At 45.9% G+C, this 24,167-nt stretch overlaps 1 protein-coding gene across 1 annotated transcript; it reads left to right on the forward strand.

The window, feature by feature from the left end:
* Positions 1-6,620: 6,620 nt before the first annotated feature.
* On the forward strand, positions 6,621-22,321 carry LOC127921373 (centrosomal protein of 89 kDa-like; the record flags this gene model as incomplete). The annotated part of the gene is made up of 5 exons (XM_052505063.1): positions 6,621-6,668; positions 15,887-15,952; positions 16,548-16,637; positions 19,406-19,604; positions 22,168-22,321. Coding segments are annotated over exons 2-5 (456 nt in total), but the record flags the coding sequence as incomplete, so codon positions are not given.
* Between the last annotated feature and the right edge of the window lie 1,846 nt (positions 22,322-24,167).

Genomic DNA, 24,167 nt, shown 5'->3' on the forward strand with positions numbered 1-24,167 from the left:
GTAGGAAGAGCTTGGGTCATGACTCTACACCCGGCCTGTAAAACAGGTAGGAAGAGTTTGGGTCATGACCTCTACACCCGGCCTGTATAACAGGTAGGAAGAGTTTGGGTCATGACCTCTACGCCCGGCCTGTATAACAGGTAGGAAGAGTTTGGGTCCTGACCTCTACACCCGGCCTGTATAACAGGTAGGAAGAGTTTGGGTCATGACCTCTACGCCCGGCCTGTAAAACAGGTAGGAAGAGTTTGGGTCATGACCTCTACGCCCGGCCTGTATAACAGGTAGGAAGAGTTTGGGTCATGACCTCTACGCCCGGCCTGTATAACAGGTAGGAAGAGTTTGGGTCATGACCTCTACACCCGGCCTGTATAACAGGTAGGAAGAGTTTGGGTCATGACCTCTACACCCGGCCTTTAAAACAGGTAGGAAGAGTTTGGGTCCTGACCTCTACACCCGCCTGTATAACAGGTAGTAAAACTGTAAAACATGTGGCAAAGTAATACAATGTTTGTCCTGAATACAGTGTTGTGTTTGGGGCAAATCCCATACAACACATTACTGAGTACCACTCCTCATATATTCAAGCATAGTGGTTGCTGCATCATGTTATGGGTATGCTTGTCATGGTTAAGGACTGGGGAGTTTTTCAGGATTAAAATAAAATGGAATGGAGCTAAGCACAGGCAAAATCCTAGAGGAAAACCTGGTTCAGTTTGCTTTCCACCAGACACTGGGAGATGAATTCACCTTTCAGCAGGTCAATGACCTAAAACACAAGGCCACATCTACACTAAAGGTGTTCGCCAAAGGCACGTGGGAGACTCCCCAAACATATGGAAGAAGGTACTGTGGGAGACTCCCCAAACATATGGAAGAAGGTACTGTGGGAGACTCCCCAAACATATGGAAGAAGGTACTGTGGAGACTCCCCAAACATATGGAAGAAGGTACTCTGGTCAGATGAGACTCAAATTCAGCTTTTTTTCCATCAAGGAAAACACTATGTCTGGCGCAAACCCAAAACCTCTCATCACAGTGAAGCATGGTGGTGGCAGCATCATGCTGTGGGGATGTTTTTAATCGGCAGGGAAACTGGTCAGAATTGAAGGAATGATGGATGTTGCTAAATACAGGGAAATTCTTGAGGGAAACGTTTTCAGTCTTCCAGAGATTTGAGACTGGGACAGAGGTTCACCTTCCAGCAGGACAATGACCCTAAGCATACTGCTAAAGCAACACTCGACTGGTTTAAAGGAGAAACATTTAAATATCTTGGAATGGCCTAATCAAAGCCCAGACCTCAATCCAATTGAGAATCTGTGATTTGACTTAAAATTGCTGCACACCAGCGGAACCCATCCAACTTGAAGGAGCTGGAGCAGTTTTGTCTTGAAGAATCGGCAACAATCCCAGTGGCTGGAAGTGCCAAGCTTATAGAGACATACCCCAGGAGACTTGCAGCTGTAATTGCTGTAAAAAGTGGCTCTACAAAGTATTGCCTTTGTGGGGGGTTAATATTTATGCACGCTCAAGTTCAGTTTTTTTGGCTGTCTTGTTTGTTTCACAATAAACTATATTTTGCATCTTCAGGCATATTGTGTAAATCAAGTGATACAAAACCCCGAAAAATCCATTTTAATTCCAGGTTGTAAAGGCAACAAAATAGTTAAAATGCCAAGGGGGGTTGAGTACTCCGTAAGCCGCTGTAGGCGGTTGGGGCGTTGACAGTGCTGCTGCAGCCTTTCAGGACCAACCAACCCGTAACCCCATAACAGGCTCTGAATTAAAGATACTCGTTAAAAAGATATGCCTCTGTCTGAGAGGAACGAGCCAAGGGCTTAGAGGGTTTCAGACTGGGGTGGAGGTGACAGCATCATGACAGGACAGAGTGTCTGAGAGGAACGCGCCAAGGGGGGTTGGAATACTCCGTAACAGCAGCTCTGAATGGCAATTCAACTGTCTTCTCGTAAACTCTGAATGGCAATTCAACTGTCTTCTTTAAACTCTGAATGGCAATTCAACTGTCTTCTCTTTAAACTCTGAATGGCAATTCAACTGTCTTCTGTAAACCCTGAATGGCAATTCAACTGTCTTCTCTGTAAACCCTGAATGGCAATTCAACTGTCTTCTCTTTAAACTCTGAATGGCAATTCAACTGTCTCTCTTTAAACTCTGAATGGCAATTCAACTGTCTTCTTTAAACTCTGAATGGCAATTCAACTGTCTTCTCTGTAAACTCTGGAATGGCAATTCAACTGTCTTCTTTAAACTCTGAATGGCAATTCAACTGTCTTCTTTAAACTCTGAATGGCAATTCAACTGTCTTCTCTGAATGGCAATTCAACTGTCTTCTCTGAATGGCAATTCAACTGTCTTCTTGAATGGCAATTCAACTGTCTTCTGAATGGCAATTCAACTGTCTTCTGTAAACTCTGAATGGCAATTCAACTGTCTTCTCCTTAAACTCTGAATGGCAATTCAACTGTCTTCTCTGTAAACTCTGAATGGCAATTCAACTGTCTTCTCTGTAAACCCTGAATGGCAATTCAACTGTCTTCTCTTTAAACTCTGAATGGCAATTCAACTGTCTTCTCTGTAAACCCTGAATGGCAATTCAACTGTCTTCTGTAAACTCTGAATGGCAATTCAACTGTCTTCTGTAAACTCTGAATGGCAATTCAACTGTCTTCTGTAAACTCTGAATGGCAATTCAACTGTCTTCTCTTTAAACTCTGAATGGCAATTCAACTGTCTTCTCTTAAACTCTGAATGGCTATTCAACTGTCTTCTCTTTAAACTCTGAATGGCAATTCAACTGTCTTCTCTTTAAACTCTGAATGGCTATTCAACTGTCTTCTCTTAAACTCTGAATGGCAATTCAACTGTCTTCTCTTAAACTCTGAATGGCTATTCAACTGTCTTCTCTTTAAACTCTGGAATGGCAATTCAACTGTCTTCTCTGTAAACTCTGAATGGCAATTCAACTGTCTTCTCTGAATGGCAATTCAACTGTCTTCTGAATGGCAATTCAACTGTCTTCTCTGAATGGCAATTCAACTGTCTCTCTGAATGGCAATTCAACTGTCTTCTCTGAATGGCAATTCAACTGTCTTCTCTGAATGGCAATTCAACTGTCTCTCTGAATGGCAATTCAACTGTCTTCTGAATGGCAATTCAACTGTCTTCTGTAAACCCTGAATGGCAATTCAACTGTCTTCTTTAAACTCTGAATGGCTATTCAACTGTCTTCTTGTAAACCCTGAATGGCAATTCAACTGTCTTCTGTAAACTCTGAATGGCAATTCAACTGTCTTCTGTAAACTCTGAATGGCAATTCAACTGTCTTCTCTTAAACTCTGAATGGCTATTCAACTGTCTTCTCTTTAAACTCTGAATGGCTATTCAACTGTCTTCTCTTTAAACTCTGAATGGCTATTCAACTGTCTTCTCTTTAAACTCTGAATGGCTATTCAACTGTCTTCTCTTAAACTCTGAATGGCAATTCAACTGTCTTCTCCTTAAACTCTGAATGGCAATTTAACTGTCTTCTCTTTAAACTCTGAATGGCAATTCAACTGTCTTCTCTTTAAACTCTGAATGGCTATTCAACTGTCTTCTCTGAATGGCAATTCAACTGTCTTCTCTGAATGGCAATTCAACTGTCTTCTGAATGGCAATTCAACTGTCTTCTGAATGGCAATTCAACTGTCTTCTCTCAATGGCAATTCAACTGTCTTCTCTCAATGGCAATTCAACTGTCTTCTCTGAATGGCAATTCAACTGTCTTCTCTAATGGCAATTCAACTGTCTTCTCTCAATGGCAATTCAACTGTCTTCTCTCAATGGCAATTCAACTGTCTTCTCTGAATGGCACTCAACTGTCTTCTCTCAATGGCAATTCAACTGTCTTCTCTTAAACTCTGAATGGCAATTCAACTGTCTTCTCTTTAAACTCTCAATGGCAATTCAACTGTCTTCTCCTTAAACTCTGAATGGCAATTCAACTGTCTTCTCTGAATGGCAATTCAACTGTCTTCTCAATGGCAATTCAACTGTCTTCTGAATGGCAATTCAACTGTCTTCTGAATGGCAATTCAACTGTCTTCTCAATGGCAATTCAACTGTCTTCTTTAAACTCTGAATGGCAATTCAACTGTCTTCTTTAAACTCTGAATGGCAATTCAACTGTCTTCTCTGTAAACTCTGAATGGCAATTCAACTGTCTTCTCTTTAAACCCTGAATGGCAATTCAACTGTCTTCTCTTTAAACTCTCCAGCTGTGTGTGTTGTGTTAAATCCTTGTCTCTGTTTTCCAGAGTGATGTTCTGTCAGAGGGCAGAGAGGAGACTGATGACTCTGCCTTCGACATAGTGTCCCCCTACCCCCAGGTTGGTCCCCCCCCCTCTACCCCCAGGTTGGTCACCCCCCCCCCCTCTACCCCCAGGTTGGTCCCCCCCACACACACACACCAAACACACTGTCTGCACTCACTATTCAGATTATAAAATATAAAATAACAGAATAACAACAGATGTATTCCAGAGGAAGCTGAGGTTCAACAGATGTTTCCATAATTAATATAGCTCTGTTTTCCAGAGGAAGCTGAGGTTCAACAGATGTTTCCATAATTAATATAGCTCTGTATTCCAGAGGAAGCTGAGGTTCAACAGATGTTTCCATAATTAATATAGCTCTGTTTTCCAGAGGAAGCTGAGGTTCAACAGATGTTTCCATAATTAATATAGCTCTGTTTTCCAGAGGAAGCTGAGGTTCAACAGATGTTTCCATAATTAATATAGCTCTGTTTTCCAGAGGAAGCTGAGGTTCAACAGATGTTTCCATAATTAATATAGCTCTGTTTTCCAGAGGAAGCTGAGGTTCAACAGATGTTTCCATAATTAATATAGCTCTGTTTTCCAGAGGAAGCTGAGGTTCAACAGATGTTTCCATAATTAATATAGCTCTGTATTCCAGAGGAAGCTGAGGTTCAACAGATGTTTCCATAATTAATATAGCTCTGTTTTCCAGAGGAAGCTGAGGTTCAACAGATGTTTCCATAATTAATATAGCTCTGTTTTCCAGAGGAAGCTGAGGTTCAACAGATGTTTCCATAATTAATATAGCTCTGTATTCCAGAGGAAGCTGAGGTTCAACAGATGTTTCCATAATTAATATAGCTCTGTTTTCCAGAGGAAGCTGAGGTTCAACAGATGTTTCCATAATTAATATAGCTCTGTATTCCAGAGGAAGCTGAGGTTCAACAGATGTTTCCATAATTAATATAGCTCTGTATTCCAGAGGAAGCTGAGGTTCAACAGATGTTTCCATAATTAATATAGCTCTGTATTCCAGAGGAAGCTGAGGTTCAACAGATTTTTCCATAATTAATATAGCTCTGTATTCCAGAGGAAGCTGAGGTTCAACAGATGTTTCCATAATTAATATAGCTCTGTATTCCAGAGGAAGCTGAGGTTCAACAGATGTTTCCATAATTAATATAGCTCTGTATTCCAGAGGAAGCTGAGGTTCATCAGATGTTTCCATAATTAATAGAATGCATTCCAGAGGAAGCTGAGGTTCAACAGATGTTTCCATAATTAATATAGCTCTGTTTTCCAGAGGAAGCTGAGGTTCAACAGATGCTCGCATAATTAATATAGCTCTGTATTCCAGAGGAAGCTTGAGGTTCAACAGATGTTTCCATAATTAATATAGCTCTGTATTCCAGAGGAAGCTGAGGTTCATCAGATGTTTCCATACTAATATAGCTCTGTATTCCAGAGGAAGCTTGAGTCTAAAGGTTCAACAGATGTTTCCATAATTAATATAGCTCTGTTTTCCAGCTGAGGAGGTTTCCATAATTAATATAGCTCTGTATTCCAGGAAGCTGAGGTTCAACAGATGTTTCCATAATTAATATAGCTCTGTATTCCAGAGGAAGCTGAAGTTCAACAGATGTTTCCATAATTAATATAGCTTTGTTTTCCAGAGGAAGCTGAGGTTCAACAGATGTTTCCATAATTAATATAGCTCTGTATTCCAGAGGAAGCTGAGGTTCAACAGATGTTTCCATAATTAATATAGCTCTGTATTCCAGAGGAAGCTGAGGTTCAACAGATGTTTCCATAATTAATATAGCTCTGTATTCCAGAGGAAGCTGAGGTTCAACAGATGTTTCCATAATTAATATAGCTCTGTATTCCAGAGGAAGCTGAGGTTCAACAGATGTTCCATAATTAATATAGCTCTGTATTCCAGAGGAAGCTGAGGTTCATCAGATACCCCATAATTAATATAGCTCTGTTTTCCAGAGGAAGCTGAGGTTCAACAGATGTTTCCATAATTAATATAGCTCTGTTTTCCAGAGGAAGCTGAGGTTCAACAGATGTTTCCATAATTAATATACATTCCAGAGGAAGCTGAGGTTCAAATAGATGTTTCCATAATAATATAGCCTGTATTCCAGAGGAAGCTGAGGTTAAACAGATGTTTCCATAATTAATATAGCTCTGTATTCCAGAGGTTTGAGGCTAACAGATGTTTCCATAATTAATATAGCTCTGTATTCCAGAGGAAGCTGAGGTTCAACAGATGTTTCCATAATTAATATAGCCTGTTTTCCAGAGGAAGCTGAGGGTCAACAGATGTTTCCAAAACACCAGTTCAGAAGGGGTAAAACACTTATTTTTTCAAAATCTTTCTGCTGTCATTTTTTTCCTGAGAGAGATTGTATGCACTACCTAAATTATTCCCTATATAGTGCACTACTTTAGACCAGAGCCCTATTCCCTATATAGTGGTACTAGAGCCTTTAAAGGCCTGGTCTAAGTGGTGCACTATTGACCAGTTCCATTTGGGCCCTATTCCCTATATAGTGCACTACTGGAGACCACGTCTGAAGACTCTGATGCTCTCTATATAGTGCACTACTTAAGACCAGGGAGCCTCCCTAAATGAAACCCTGGTCTTAAGTGTAGTGCACTATGTAGGGACTGGTGTTCCATTTGGGACGAATAAGAGGATACTTTAGACCAGAGTTATTTGAGACACTACTGACAGAGCCTATACTTTCATTACCTATATAGTGATGCTGCTGTATACAGCACTCTGGACCAGTGATACCAAATGTTATGCACTATATAGAATTAGTGTCCATTTGGGAGAAATTGAGTCAGTCTGTCCATTTGTCTGAGGAACTGACTGTCTGGGTAAAAACCACATTCCCTGTACACTGAAGGACCCAGAAACACTGAGCAAAAGTAGGTTATAGGGTTTTGGTTCCAGTCTTCTCTCTCTTTCTCTCTCTGCTTTCTCATCTGCCTCTTCTCTCTCTGCCTCTTCTCTCTGCCTCTTTCTCTTTCTCTCTATCTGCCTCTTTCTCTCTCTGCCTCTTTTCTCTCTGCCTCTTCTCCTCTCTGCCTCCTCTGCCTCTCTTCTCTCTCTGCCTCTCTTTCTCTCTCTGCCTCTCATTCTATCTCTGCTCTGCCTCTCATTCTCTCTCTGAATGTTCCCTCTGCCTCTCCTCTCTCTGCCTCTCTTTCCTCTCTCTGCCTCAGGGGCTCTCTCTGCTCAAATGTCTCTGCCTCTTTAGGGAATCTAGTCTCGTTCTCTCTCTGCCTCTCTTTCTCTCTCTGTCTCTCGTTCTCTCTCTGTCTCGTTTCTCTCTCTGCCTCTCATTCTCTCTCTCTGGGTATCTTTCTCTCTGCCTATTCCCTGCCTACACTGGAAGGACCTCTTCTCTCTCTCTGCCTCTCGTTCTCTCTCTGGGTCTCTGCCTATCTTTTTCTCCTTCTGCCTCTATCTGCCTCTCTTTCTCTCTCTGCCTCTGATTTCTCTCTTTTTCTCTCTGCCCTCGTTCTCTCTCTGCCTCTCTTTCTCCCTCTTTCTCTCTGCCTCTCTCTTCTCTCTCTGCCGTCTTTCTCTCTCTGCCTCTTTTTTTTCTCGCTCTGCCTCTTTCTCTCTCTCTCTCTGCCTCTTTCTCTCTCTGCCTCTTTCTCTCTCTGCCTCTTTTCTCTCTCTGCCTCTGTTCTCTCTCTGCCTCTCTTTCTCTCTCTGCCTCTTCTCTCTCTGCCTCTTTCTCTCTCTGCCACTTTCTCTCTCTGCCTCTTTCTCTCTCTGCCTCTTCTCTCTCTGCCTCTTTCTCTCTCTGCCTCTTTCTCTCTCTGCCTCTTACTCTATATGCCTCTCTTCTCTCTCTCTGCCTCTCGTTCTCTCTCTGCCTCTCTCTGCCTCTTTCTCTCTCTGCCTCTTCTCTCTCTCTCTGCCTCTTTCTCTCTCTGCCTCTCTCTCTCTGCCTCTTTCTCTCTCTGCCTCTTTCTCTCTCTGCCTCTCGTTCTCTCTGCCTCTCTCTCTCTGTCTCTCTTTCTCTATTTGCCTCTCTTCTCTCTCTGCCTCTCTCTCTCTTTCTGCCTCTTTTCTATCTCTGTCTCTCTCTCTCTGCCTCTCTCTCTCTTTTTCCCTCTCTTCGTCCCCTGCTGCGGTGTCTGGACAGGGAAGGGGAGGTTTATAATAGCCTTGTCATATTTGCTAACATTCTGACTGATGGTGAAATTGGGAATGCGTCCCGAATGGCACCCTATTCCCTATATAGTGCACTACTTTAGACCTGAGCCCTATGCCACCCTATTCCCTATATAGTGCACTACTTTAGACCAGAGCCCCACCCTATTCCCTACATAGTGCAACTACTTTAGACCAGAGCCCTATAGCACCTATTCTATAGTGCACTACTTTAGACCAGAGCCCTATAGCACCCTATTCCCTACATAGTGCACTACTTTAGACCAGAGCCCTATGGCACCTATATAGTGCACTACTTTAGACCAGAGAGCCTATGGCACCCTATTCCCTATATAGTGCACTACTTTAGACCAGAGCCTATGGCACCCTATATAGTGCACTACTTTAGACCAGAGCCCTATAGCACCCTATATAGTGCACTATTTAGACCAGAGCCCTATGGCACCCTATTCCCTATAGTGCACTACTTTAGACCAGAGCCCTATGGCACCCTATTCCCTATATAGTGCACTACTTTAGAAGTTAGTGGAGGTAAGGTAATATGCAGGTAGAGTTAGTGACTATGTATAGATGGGGGAAGAGGTTAGTGGAGGTAATATGTAGGTAGAGTTAGTGACTATGTATAGATGGGGTAGAGGTTAGTGGGAGGTAATATGTAGGTAGAGTTAGTGACTATGTATAGATGGGGGTAGAGGTTAGTGGAGGTAATTGATAATATGCAGGTAGAGTTAGTGACTGTGTATAGATGGGGGAACAGGTTAGTGGAGGTAATTGAGGTAATATGCAGGTAGAGTTAGTGACTATGTATAGATGGGGGTAGAGGTTAGTGGAGGTAATATGTAGGTAGAGTTAGTGACTATGTATAGATGGGGGTAGAGGTTAGTGGAGGTAATTGAGGTAATATGTAGGTAGAGCTAGTGACTATGTATAGATGGGGGTAGAGGTTAGTGGAGGTAATTGAGGTAATATGTAGGTAGAGTTAGTGACTATGTATAGATGGGGAAGAGGTTAGTGGAGGTAATTGAGAGTAATATGGAGGCCGTTGTGGAGAGAGACTAGTGAGGCCGTAGTGTATAGATGGGGGAAGAGGGTTAGTGGAGAGTAGACGGGGTGGAGGCCGTTGTGAGAGAGATGTAGGGGCGGAGGCCGCTGTGGGAGAGAGACGGGGCGGAGGCCGTAGTGGAGAGAGACAGAGGTTAGTGACTGTGGAGAGAGACGGGGCGGAGGCCGTTAGAGAGAGACGGGGCGGAGGCCGTAGTGGGAGAGAGACGGGGCGGAGGCCTAGTGGAGAGACGGGGCGGAGGCCGTTAGTGGAGAGAGACGGGCGGAGGCCGGTGGAGAGAGACGGGGCGGAGGCCAGTGGAGAGAGACGGGGCGGAGGCCGTTGTGGAGAGAGACGGGGCGGAGGTTAGTGGGAGAGAGACAGCGGAGGCCGTAGCGGGAGAGAGACGGGCGGAGGCCGTTGTGTGGAGGAGAGGCCTATGAGAGACGGGGCGGAGGCCGTTAGTGGAGAGAGACGGGGCGGAGGCCGTAGTGGAGAGAGACGGGGCGGAGGCCGTAGTGGAGAGAGACGGGGCGGAGGCCGTAGTGGAGAGACGGGGCGGAGGCCGTAGTGAGAGAGACGGGGCGGAGGCCGTAGTGGGAGAGAGACGGGGCGGAGGCCGAGTGGAGAGAGACGGGGCGGAGGCCGTAGCGGAGAGAGACGGGGCGGAGGCCGTTGTGGAGAGAGACGGGGCGGAGGCCGTTGAGTGGAGAGACGGGGCGGAGGCCGTTGTGGAGAGAGACGGGGCGGAGGCCGTTGTGGAGAGAGACGGGGCGGAGGCCGTAGTGGGAGAGACGGGGCGGAGGCCGTTGTGGAGAGAGACGGGGCGGAGGCCGTAGTGAGAGAGACGGGGGAGTCCGGAGGCCGGGAGGCAGTTGTGGAGAGACGCGGAGGCCATTATGGAGAGAGACGGGGCGGAGGCCTTTGGAGAGACGGGGCGAGGCCTAGCGGAGAGACGGGGCGGAGGCCTAGCGGAGAGAGACGGGGCGGAGGCCGTAGCGGAGAGAGACGGGGCGGAGGCCGTTGTGGAGAGAGACGGGGCGGAGGCCGTTGTGGAGAGAGACGGGGCGGAGGCCGTTGTGGAGAGAGAGACGGCGGAGGCCGTACGGGAGAGACGGGGCGGAGGCCGTAGCGGAGAGAGACGGGTATTGTTTTGGAGAGAGACAGGGCGGAGGCCGTTGTGAGAGAGACGGGGCGGAGGCGTAAGGAGAGAGACGGGCGGAGGCCGTTGTGGAAGAGACGGGGCGAGGCCGTAGGGAGAGACGGGGCGGAGGCCGTTTCAGAGAGACGGGTCGGAGGCCTCCAGGAGATCCAGACGGGGCGGATTACCTGGTGAGAGAGACAAAGGGAGGCTTCCTGGTGGAGAGAGATCGGGGCGAGGCCGTAGTGGTCAGACGGGGCGGAGGCCGTCCTACAGGTCAGAGACGGGGCGGAGGCGTTCCTGGTCATAGAGACGGGGCGGAGGCCACTGTGGAGAGAGACGGGGCGGAGGCCATCCTGAGAGAGACGGGGCGGAGGCCGTTCTGGAGAGACGGGGCGGAGGCCCTAGGAGAGAGACGGGGCGGAGGCCGTTTCGGGATATCAGACATCCGAAGAGGCCGTTGTGGGAGAGAGACGGGGCGGAGGCCGTTGTGTGGAGAGAGACAGCCGGATCCTGGTCATAGACGGGGCGTGAGGCCGTTGAGAGAGAGACGGGGCGGATCCTGGTCAGATTATTATCAACCCATCCTGGACGGGGCGGAGGCTATTATCAAGAGACTGGGAGGCCTTTGGAGACACCATCCAACTCATTAGGGTCAAGATCCTGGATTTATTACGGGGCAACCCATCCTGGTCATATTAGAGACGGGGCATCCTGGTCATAGAGATTATCAACCCATCCTGGTCAGATTATTAGGCCATCCTGGTGAGATTCTACGGGGCGGAGGCCGTTTTATCAACCCATCCTGGTCATAGAGATCAACGGATCCACTGGGAGAGACCCATCCGGAGGCCTAGTTATTAGAGACGGGGCGGAGGCCCATCCTGGAGAGAGATTATCAACCCATCCTGGTCATATTAGACGGGGCGGGAGGCCCCAGAGACGGGGCGGAGGCCGTCGGAGAGAGACTGGGCGGATTAGCGTGAGATCAGACGGGGCATCCTGGATTAGAGACGGGGCCCATCCTGGTGGAGAGATTATCAACCCATCCTGGTCAACATTATAAATTATACTTGGTCACATTATCTTCTCCATATCTGGATCATTTTACTCAGCCTCAACTCAGTAATCAGCTAGGTTTATTACCTCCTGCCCGGCACAAATTATCAACCCATCCAATAGGTCATATTAGCTTGTGATCTGAATCAATCCAGGTATTGTTTTTAAAGAAGCTTACTGATCCATGATTCCACTGTCCTGGTCATTTTATCAGTATTTTTGAATGATTTTTTTCAACTTTTCTGTAGAGACCCATCAATGCCATTTCTCTGGTTCATTGGTTTTCATATCAACCCATCCTGGTCCAGAAGACAGGCACAATCCTGGTTATATTATCAACCCATCCTGGTAATATTATCAACCCATCCTGGTCATATTATCAACCCATCCTGGTCATATTATTATCAACCCATCCTGGTCATATTATTATCAACCCATCCTGGTCATATTATCAACCCATCCTGGTCATATTATTATCAACCCATCCTGGTCATGTTATTATCAACCCATCCTGGTCATATTATCAACCCATCCTGGTCATTATTATCAACCCATCCTGGTCATATTATTATCAACCCATCCTGGTCATATTATTATCAACCCATCCTGGTCATATTATCAACCCATCCTGGTCATATTATTATCAACCCATCCTGGTCATATTATCAACAACCCATCCTGGTCGTATTATCAACCCATCCTGGTCATATTATTATCAACCCATCCTGGTCATATTATCAACACATCCTGGTCATAATATTATCAACCCATCCTGGTCATATAATCAACCCATCCTGTTCATATCATCAACCCATCCTGGTCATATTATTATCAACCCATCCTGGTCATATTATCAACCCATCCTGGTCATATTATTATCAACCCATCCTGGTCATATTATTATCAACCCATCCTGGTCATATTATCAACAACCCATCCTGGTCATAATTATCAACCCATCCTGGTCATATTATTATCAACCCATCCTGGTCATATTATCAACACATCCTGGTCATAATATTATCAACCCATCCTGGTCATATAATCAACCCATCCTGTTCATATCATCAACCCATCCTGGTCCTATTATTATCAACCCATCCTGGTCGAATTATCAACCCATCCTGGTCATATTATTATCAACCCATCCTGGTCATATTATCAACCCATCCTGGTAATATTATTATCAACCCATCCTGGTCATGTTATTAACAACCCATCCTGGGCGTATTATCAACCCATCCTGGTCATATTATTAACAACCCATCCTGGTCATGTTATTATCAACCCATCCTGGTCATATTATTAACAACCCATCCTGGTCCTATTATCAACCCATACTGGTTATATTATCAACCCATCCTGGTTGTATTATCAACCCATCCTGGTCGTATTATCAACCCATCCTGGTCATATTATTATCAACCCATCCTGGTCATATTATTATCAACCCATCCTGGTCATATTATTATCAACCCATCCTGGTCATATTATCAACCCATCCTGGTCGTATTATCAACCCGTCCTGGTCCTATTAACAACCCATCCTGGTCCTATTATCAACCCATCCTGGTTATATTATCAACCCATCCTGGTTATATTATCAACCCATCCTGGTTATATTATCAACCCATCCTGGTCATATTATCAACCCATCCTGGTCATATTATCAACCCATCCTGGTCGTATTATCAACCCGTCCTGGTCCTATTAACAACCCATCCTGGTCCTATTATCAACCCATCCTGGTTATATTATCAACCCATCCTGGTTATATTATTATCAACCCATCCTGGTCATATTATCAACCCATCCTGGTTATATTAACAACCCATCCTGGTCATATTATCAACCCATCCTGGTCATATTATCAACCCATCCTGGTCATATTATCATCAACCCATCCTGGTCATATTATTATCAACCCATCCTGGTCATATTATTATTAACCCATCCTGGTCGTATTATCAACCCGTCCTGGTCCTATTAACAACCCATCCTGGTTATATTAACAACCCATCCTGGTCATATTATCAACCCATCCTGGTCATATTATCAACCCATCCTGGTTATATTATTATCAACCCATCCTGGTCATATTATCAACCCATCCTGGTTATATTATTAACAACCCATCCTGGTCCTATTATTATCAACCCATCCTGGTCATATTATTATTAACCCATCCTGGTCATATTATTATCAACCCATCCTGGTCATATTATTATCAACCCATCCTGGTCATATTATCAACCCATCCTGGTTATATTATTATCAACCCATCCTGGTCATATTATCAACCCATCCTGGTTATATTATTATCAACCCATCCTGGTTATATTATTATTAACCCATCCTGGTCATATTATTATCAACCCATCCTGGTTATATTATTATCAACCCATCCTGGTCATATTATTATTAACCCATCCTGGTTATATTATTATCAACCCATCCTGGTCATATTATTATCAACCCATCCTGGTCATATTATTATCAACCCATCCTGGTCATATTATTATCAACCCATCCTGGTTATATTATTAACAACCCATCCTGGTTATATTATTATCAACCCATCCTGGTCATATATCCTGGTCAACCCATCCTGGTCATATTATTATCAACCCATCCTGGTCATATTATTATCAACCCATCCTGGTCATATTATTATCAACCCATCCTGGTCATATTATTATCAACCCATCCTGGTCATATTATTATCAACCCATCCTGGTCATATTATTATCAACCCATCCTGGTCATATTATTATCAACCCATCCTGGTCATATTATTATCAACCCATCCTGGTCATATTATTATCAACCCATCCTAGTCATATTATTATCAACCCATCCTGGTCATATTATTATCAACCCATCCTAGTCATATTATTATCAACCCATCCTGGTCATATTATTATCAACCCATCCTGGTCATATTATTATCAACCCATCCTGGTCATATTATCAACCCATCCTGGTCATATTATTATCAACCCATCCTGGTCATATTATTATCAACCCATCCTGGTCATATTATCAACCCATCCTGGTCATATTATTATCAACCCATCCTGGTCATATTATTATCAACCCATCCTGGTCATATTATCAACCCATCCTGGTCATATTATCAACCCATCCTGGTCATATTATTATCAACCCATCCTGGTCATATTATTATCAACCCATCCTGGTCATATTATTATTAACCCATCCTGGTCATATTATTATCAACCCATCCTGGTCATATTATTATCAACCCATCCTGGTTATATTATTATCAACCCATCCTGGTCATATTATTATCAACCCATCCTGGTCATATTATCAACCCATCCTGGTCATATTATCAACCCATCCTGGTTATATTATTATCAACCCATCCTGGTCATATTATTATCAACCCATCCTGGTCATATTATTATCAACCCATCCTGGTCATATTATCAACCCATCCTGGTCATATTATTATCAACCCATCCTGGTTATATTATTATCAACCCATCCTGGTCATATTATTATCAACCCATCCTGGTCATATTATTATCAACCCATCCTGGTCATATTATTATCAACCCATCCTGGTCATATTATTATCAACCCATCCTGGTCATATAATCAACCCATCCTGGTTATATTATCAACCCATCCTGGTCATATTATTATCAACCCATCCTGGTCATGTTATTATCAACCCATCCTGGTCATATTATTATCAACCCATCCTGGTCATATTATTATCAACCCATCCTGGTCATATTATCAACCCATCCTGGTCATATTATTATCAACCCATCCTGGTCATATTATTATCAACCCATCCTGGTCATATTATTATCAACCCATCCTGGTTATATTATCAACCCATCCTGGTCATATTATTATCAACCCATCCTGGTCATATTATTATCAACCCATCCTGGTCATATTATTATCAACCCATCCTGGTCATATTATTATCAACCCATCCTGGTCATATTATCAACCCATCCTGGTCGTATTGGGAGTACTGGAGTTGGGCTTTTGGTGGTAATGGAGGACTGGAGTTGTACTGTGCATTCATATCTCTCTCTCTTTCTTTCTCTCATGATCCCTCTTACAATCCCTCTCTCTCCCCCAGGCCACACCGTCCAAACTGGAGCAGAGGCCTTCATCTTGGTCTCGTAGAAGCATGCCTTCCCCAGGTAAGGACTTGTCTTTGGTCCAGTGAAGACCGCCTATGAAAACACTCCCATTTCATTTACCAAATGGTAGGATTATAATTCCCATCCTTTCCATACCAGCTCTCTATCACCTAGCCTAGATCAGCCAACAGTCTAACACTGTGAGGGCAGCTACTCTCTTTCTCTCCCCTCTCTCTCCCTCTCTCTCTCTCTCTCTCTCTCTCTCTCTCTCTCTCTCTCTCTCTCCCCTTCCTCTCTCTCTCCCTTCCTCTCTCTCTCTCTCTCTCTCTCTCTCTCTCTCTCTCTCCCTTCCTCTCTCTCTCTCTCTCTCTCTCTCTCCTCTTCTCTCTCTCTCTCTCTCTCTCTCTCTCTCTCCCCTTCCTTATCTCTCCCTCTCTCTATCCTCTCTTTCTCTCTCTCTCCCTCCTCTCTCTCTCTCTCTCTCTCTCTCTCTCTCTCTCTCTCTCCCCTTCCTCTATCCACTCTCTTTCTCTCCCCTCTCGTTCTCTCCCCTCTCTTTGTCTTTCTAATTGCCAGTAGTTGTATATTTCAGAGGGAGGTGATGAGAGGAATTACACAGACTCTGTGTGTTCACCTTAACTACTTCTTCTCTCAGATTTGACAGAAGACGGCTTCCGTGCATCTAAGAAGAGGTCTTCAGCCCAGAAGACCAAGAGTTCAGGAAGCAGGAGAGATGGACCATCAGGTAGACAGTGGTCCTTAGAGTCAGGACACAGTCACCCTTAGAGTCAGGACACAGTCATCCTTAGAGTCAGGACACAGTGGTCCTTAGAGTCAGAACACAGTGGTCCTTAGAGTCAGGACACAGTGGTCCTTAGAGTCAGGACACAGTCACCCTTAGAGTCAGGACACAGTCATCCTTAGAGTCAGTCAGGACACAGTCACCCTTAGAGTCAGTCAGGACACAGTCATCCTTAGAGTCAGTCAGGACACAGTCGTCCTTAGAGTCAGTCAGGACACAGTCATCATTAGAGTCAGGACACAGTCACCCTTAGAGTCAGGACACAGTCACCCTTAGAGTCAGGACACAGTCATCAGGACAGGTGTTGTCTGGACCTCACAGTATTATATAGCTGTGTTGTCTGGACCTCACAGTATTATATAGCTGTGTTGTCTGGACCTCACAGTATTATATATCTGTGTTGTCTGGACCTCACAGTATTATATATCTGTGTTGTCTGGACCTCACAGTATTATATATCTGTGTTGTCTGGACCTCACAGTATTATATATCTGTGTTGTCTGGACCTCATCCAGTATTATATATATCTGTCACAGTTGTATGGACACAGTATTATAGAGTCTGTGTTGTCACAGTATTATATATCTGTGTTGTCTGGACCTCACAGTATTATATATCTGTGTTGTCTGGACCTCACAGTATTATATATCTGTGTTGTCTGGACCTCACAGTATTATATATCTGTGTTGTCTGGGCCTCACTGTAGAGTACACAGTATATCTGTGTTGTCTGGGCCTCACAGTATTATATATCTGTGTTGTCTGGGCCTCACAGTGGATTATATATCTGTGTTGTCTGGACCTCACAGTATTATATATCTGTGTTGTCTGGACCTCACAGTATCCTATATATCTGTGTTGTCTGGACCTCACAGTATTATATATCTGTGTTGTCTGGACCTCAGTCAGTATTATATATCTGTGTTGTCTGGACCTCACAGTATTATATATCTGTGTTGTCTGGACCTCACAGTATTATATATCTGTGTTGTCTGGACCTCACAGTATTATATATCTGTGTTGTCTGGGCCTCACAGTATTATATATCTGTGTTGTCTGGGCCTCACAGTATATATATATCTGTATTTGTCACCTCACAGTACACAGTATTATATCTGTGTTGTCAGGACCTCACAGTATTATATATCTGTGTTGTCTGGACCTCACAGTATTATATATCTGTGTTGTCTGGACCTCACAGTATTATATATCTGTGTTGTCTGGACCTCACAGTATTATATATCTGTGTTGTCTGGACTCACAGTATTATATATCTGTGTTGTCTGGCCTCACAGTATTATATATCTGTGTTGTATGGACCTCTCAGTATTATATATCTGTGTTGTATGGACCTCTCAGTATTATATATCTGTGTTGTCTGGACCTCACAGTATTATATATCTGTGTTGTCTGGACCTCACAGTATTATATATCTGTGTTGTCTGGACCTCACAGTATTATATATCTGTGTTATCTGGGCCCTCACAGTATTATATATCTGTGTTGTCTGGGCCTCACAGTATTATATATCTGTATTTGTCTGGGCCTCACAGTATTATATATCTGTGTTGTCTGGACCTCACAGTATTATATATCTGTGTTGTCGGGACCTCACAGTATTATATATCTGTGTTGTCTGGACCTCACAGTATTATATATCTGTGTTGTCTGACCTCACAGTATTATATATCTGTGTTGTCTGGACCTCACAGTATTATATATCTGTGTTGTCTGGACCTCTACAGTATTATATATCTGTGTTGTCTGGACCTCACAGTATTATATATCTGTGTTGTCTGGACCTCACAGTATTATATATCTGTGTTGTCTGGACCTCACAGTGTTATATATCTGTGTTGTCTGGACCTCACAGTATTATATATCTGTGTTGTCTGGACCTCACAGTATTATATATCTGTGTTGTCTGGACCTCACAGTAATATATATCTGTGTTGTCTGGACCTCACAGTGTTATATATCTGTGTTGTCTCAGGCATCACAGTATTATATATCTGTGTTGTCTGGACCTCACAGTGTTATATATCTGTGTTGTCTGGACCTCACAGTGTTATATATCTGTGTTGTGCAATGTATATATGTGTTGTCTGGACCTCACAGTGTTATATATCTGTGTTGTCTGGACCTCACAGTATTATATATCTGTGTTGTCTGGACCTCACAGTGTTATATATCTGTGTCTGGACCTAGTGTTATATCTGTGTTGTCTGGACCTCACAGTGTTATATATCTGTGTTGTCTGGACCTCACGTGTTATTATATATCTGTGTTGTCTGGACCTCACAGTATATATATCTGTGTTGTCTGGACCTCACAGTATTATATATCTGTGTTGTCTGGACCTCACAGTATTTATATCTGTGTTGTCTGGACCTCACAGTATTATATATCTGTGTTGTCTGGACCTCACAGTATTATATATCTGTGTTGTCTGGACCTCACAGTATTATATATCTGTGTTGTCTGGACCTCACAGTATTATATATCTGTGTTGTCTGGACCTCACAGTATTATATATCTGTGTTGTCTGGACCTCACAGTATTATATATCATAACTCTATTTCTTTCCTTTTCCTCTTTGCTCTGTCTGTGTCTCTGTCTGTGTGTCTCTGTCTGTGTGTCTCTGTCTGTGTGTCTCTGTCTGTGTGTGTGTTGTGTCTTCCTGTGCTGTGCCATACACTTTGTCACACTCAGAGGCCAGCAGTGCCTACAGAGAGGTTCTGGACATGCAGAAGGAGATGGTTCGGTCTTTAACAGAGCAGAACCAGGCCCTGGGGGCAGACAGGAGGGTGCTGGAGCAGAGGTGTACAGAACAGAGCCTGCAGCTGCAGAGGGCCACCAGAGGGTCCAGAGTCTGGAGCGGGAACTCAGCAAGGCCCTGTCCCTACAGCAGGTGGGGTGGATGCTGGGGGGTGAGGGGGCAGAGGAAGAGGACCTGGGTGGGGGTGGAAGGGAGGATAAGGGAAAAACCCTGGGGCCGTGAGAGACTGGGGGCCGTGAGAGACTGGGGGCCCGTGAGGGACAGGAGAGACTGGGGTCCGTGAGAGACTGGGGGCCGTGAGACTGGGGGCGTGAGAGAGACTGGGGGCCGTGAGAGACGGGAGGAGACTGGGGGCCGTGAGAGACTGGAGAGACTGGGGGCCGTGAGAGACGGGAGAGACTGGGGGCCGTGAGAGACGGGAGAGACTGGGGGCCGTGGAGGGACGGGAGAGACTGGGGGCCGTGAGAGACGGGAGAGACTGGGAGCCGTGAGAGACGGGAGAGACTGGGGACCGTGAGGGACGGGAGAGACTGGGGGCTGTGAGAGACTGGGAGCCGTGAGAGACTGGGGGCCGTGAGAGACTGGAGGAGAGGAGGGGAGAAATTGGGGTCCGTGAGAGACTGGGGTCCGTGAGAGACTGGGGGCCGTGAGAGACTGGGGTCCGTGAGAAATTGGGGTCCGTGAGAGACTGGGTTCCGTGAGAGACTAGGGCCGTGAGAGACTGGGGTCCGGGAGAGACTGGGGGCCGTGAGAGACTGGGGTCCGTGATAGACTGGGGGCCGTGAGAGACTGGGGGCCGTGAGAGACTGGGGTCCGTGAGAGACTGGGGTCCGTGAGAGACTGGGGCCGTGGAGAGACTGGGGGAGGAGGGGATAGACTGGGGGGAGGAGGCGAGAGACTGGGGTCTGTGAGAGACTGGGGTCTGTGAGAGACTGGGGTCTGTGAGAGACTGGGGTCTGTGAGAGACTGGGGTCTGTGAGAGACTGGGGTCCGTGAGAGACTGGGGTCCGTGAGAGACTGGGGGCCGTGAGAGCCTGGGGGCTGTGAGAGACGGGGAGAGACTGGGGCCGTGAGGGACGGAGAGACTGGGGGCCGTGAGGACGAGGAGAGACTGGGAGCCGTGAGGGACGAGAGAGCCTGGGGGCCGTGAGAGACGGGAGAGACTGGGGGCCGTGAGAGACTGGAGAGACTGGGGGCCGTGAGAGACGGGAGAGACTGGGGGCCGTGAGAGACGGGAGAGACTGGGGGCCGTGAGAGACTGGGGGAGGAGGGGATAGACTGGGGGAGGAAGCGAGAGACTGGGGTCTGTGTGAGACTGGGGTCTGTGAGAGACTGGGGTCTGTGAGAGACTGGGGTCCGTGAGAGACTGGGGTCCGTGAGAGACTGGGGTCCGTGAGAGACTGGGGGCCGTGAGAGACTGAGGGCTGTGAGGGACGGGAGAGACTGGGGCCGTGAGGGACAGGAGAGACTGGGGGCCGTGAGAGACGGGAGAGACTGGAGAGGCCGTGAGAGACGGGGAGAGACTGGGGGCCGTGAGGGATGGGAGAGACTGGGGGCCGTGGAGAGACTGGGGGCCGTGAGAGACTGGGGGCCGTGAGAGACTGGAGGAGGAGGGGAGAAATGGGGTCCGTGAGAGACTGGGGTCCGTGAGAGACTGGGGCCGTGAGAGACTGGGGTCCGTGGAGAAATTGGGGTCTGTGAGAGACTGGGTTCCGTGAGAGACTGGGGGCCGTGAGAGACTGAGGGCTGTGAGAGGACGGGAGAGACTGGGGGCCGTGAGGGACGGGAGAGACTGGGGGCCGTGAGGGACGGGAGAGACTGGGGCCGGGAGAGATGGGAGAGACTTGGGGCCGTGAGGGATGGGAGGAGGAGGGAGATATTGGGGTCCGTGAGAGACTGGGGTCCGTGAGAGACTTGGGGCCGTGAGAGACTGGGGGCCGTGAGAGACTGAGGGCTGTGAGGACGTGAGAGACTGGGGGCCGTGAGAGACTGGGGCCGTGAGAGACTGGGGGCAGTGAGAGACTGGGGGGAGGAAGCGAGAGACTGGGGTCTGCGAGAGACTGGGGTCTGCGAGAGACTGGGGTCTGCGAGAGACTGGGGTCTGCGAGAGATTGGGGTCTGTGAGAGACTGGGGTCCGTGAGAGACTGGGGGCCGTGAGAGACTGGGGGCCGTGAGAGACTGGGGGCCGGGAGAGACTGAGGGGCCGTGAGGGACGGAGGGACGGGAGACTGGGGGCCGGGAGAGACTTGGGGCTGTGAGGGATGGGAGGGGGAGAAATTGGGGTCTGTGAGAGACTGGGGTCCGTGAGAGACTGGGGGCCGTGAGAGACTGGGGGCCGTGGAGAGACTGGGGGCCAGTCGGGAGAGACTGAGGGCCGTGAGGGACGGGAGAGACTGGGAGCCGTGGAGGGACGGGAGAGACTGGGGGCCGTGAGAGACTGGGGCCGGGAGAGACTTGGGGGAGGAGGCAAGAGACTGGGGTCCGTGAGAGACTGGGGGCTGTGGGCTGTGAGAGACAGGAGGGGAGGAGGGAGAGACTAGGGGCCGAGAGAGACTGGGGGCCGTGAGAGACTGGAGGCCGTGAGAGACTGGGGTGGAGGAGGGAGAGACTGGGGGCCGTGAGAGACTGGGTAGGGGAGTGGAGAGACTCGTGTTCTGCATTGTACTTCCTGTGTGGACCAGACACTGACTGTAGCTCCCCTGTAGGTGAACAGGCAGAGCTGCTGAGTCTGAGGCAGCAAGCCCAGGAGGTGGTCGACGAGAACGACAGCCTGAAGATGACCGTCCATCGCCTCAACGTGGAGCTCAGCCGCTACCAGACACGCTTCAGACCCCTGAGCAAAGAAGAGGTAACTATAACTACCCTAACTATAACTACCCTAACTATACCTACCCTAACTATAACTACCCTAACTATAACTACCCTAACTATAACTACCCTAACTATAACTACCCTAACTATACCTACCCTAACTATAACTACCCTAACTATACCTACCCTAACTATAACTATAACTACCCTAACTATACCTACCCTAACTATAACTACCCTAACTATACCTACCCTAACTATAACTACCCTAACTATAACTATAACTACCCTAACTATAACTACCCTAACTATAACTACCCTAACTATACCTACCCTAACTATATAACTATACCTACCATAACTATAACTACCCTAACTATAACTATAACTACCCTAACTATACCTACCCTAACTATATCTACCCTAACTATATAACTATACCTACCATAACTATAACTACCCTAACTATAACTATAACTACCCTAACTATAACTACTCTAACTATAACTATACCTACCCTAACTATAACTACCCTAACTATAACTACCCTAACTATAACTACCATAACCATAACCACCCTAACTATAACTACCCTAACTATAACTACCCTAACTATAACTACCCTCACTATAACTACCCTCACTATAACTACCCTAACTCTAACTATACCTACCCTAACTATAACTACCCTAACTATAACTACCCTAACTATAACTACCCTAACTATAACTACCCTAACTATAACTACCCTAACTATAACTATACCTACCAGACAGCCCTGGGCAAGAAGAGGTACATTTACATTTAACATTTAAGTCATTTAGCAGACGCTCTTATCCAGAGCGACTTACAAATTGGTGCATTCACCTTATGACATCCAGTAGAACAGTCACTTTACAATAGTGCATCTAAATCTTTTAGGGGGGGGGGTGAGAAGGATTACTCTATCCTATCCTAGGTATTCCTTAAAGAGGTGGGGTTTCAGGTGTCTCCGGAAGGTGGTGATTGACTCCGCTGTCCTGGCGTCGTGAGGGAGTTTGTTCCACCAATACCTATAACTACCCTTACTATAACTACCCTAACTATAACTACCCTAACTATAACTACCTAACTATAACTACCCTAACTATAACTACCCTAACTATAACTACCTCACTATACTACTACCTATCCTACCTCACTATAACTACCCTAACTATAACTACCCTAACTATAACTACCCTTACTATAACTACCCTTACTATACCTACCCTTACTATACCTACCCTAACTATACCTACCCTCACTATAACTACCCTAACTATAACTACCCTAACTATAACTACCCTAACTATAACTACCCTTACTATACCTACCCTAACTATACCTACCCTAACTATACCTACCCTAACTATAACTACCCTAACTATAACTACCCTAACTATAACTACCCTAACTATAACTATACCCCTAACTATAACTATAACTACCCTAACTATAACTATACCTACCCTAATTATAACTACCCTAACTATACCTACCCTCACTATAACTACCCTAACTATAACTACCCTAACTATAACTATACCTACCCTAACTATAACTACCCTAACTATAACTATAACTACCAGACAGCCCTGGGCAAAGAAGAGGTATCTATAACTACCCTAACTATAACTACCCTAACTATAACTACCCTTACTATACCTACCCTCACTATAACTACCCTAACTATAACTACCCTAACTATAATGTGGTTCTGGATGTATTGATGTACTGTAGTAATGTGGTTGTGGATGTATAGATGTACTGTAGTAATGTGGTTCTGGATGTATTGATGTACTGTAGTAATGTGGTTCTGGATGTATAGATGTACTGTAGTAATGTGGTTCTGGATGTATTGA

Source organism: Oncorhynchus keta, unplaced genomic scaffold, assembly GCF_023373465.1.
Source record: "Oncorhynchus keta strain PuntledgeMale-10-30-2019 unplaced genomic scaffold, Oket_V2 Un_contig_22214_pilon_pilon, whole genome shotgun sequence".
In the NCBI taxonomy this organism is placed as follows: domain Eukaryota; kingdom Metazoa; phylum Chordata; class Actinopteri; order Salmoniformes; family Salmonidae; genus Oncorhynchus; species Oncorhynchus keta.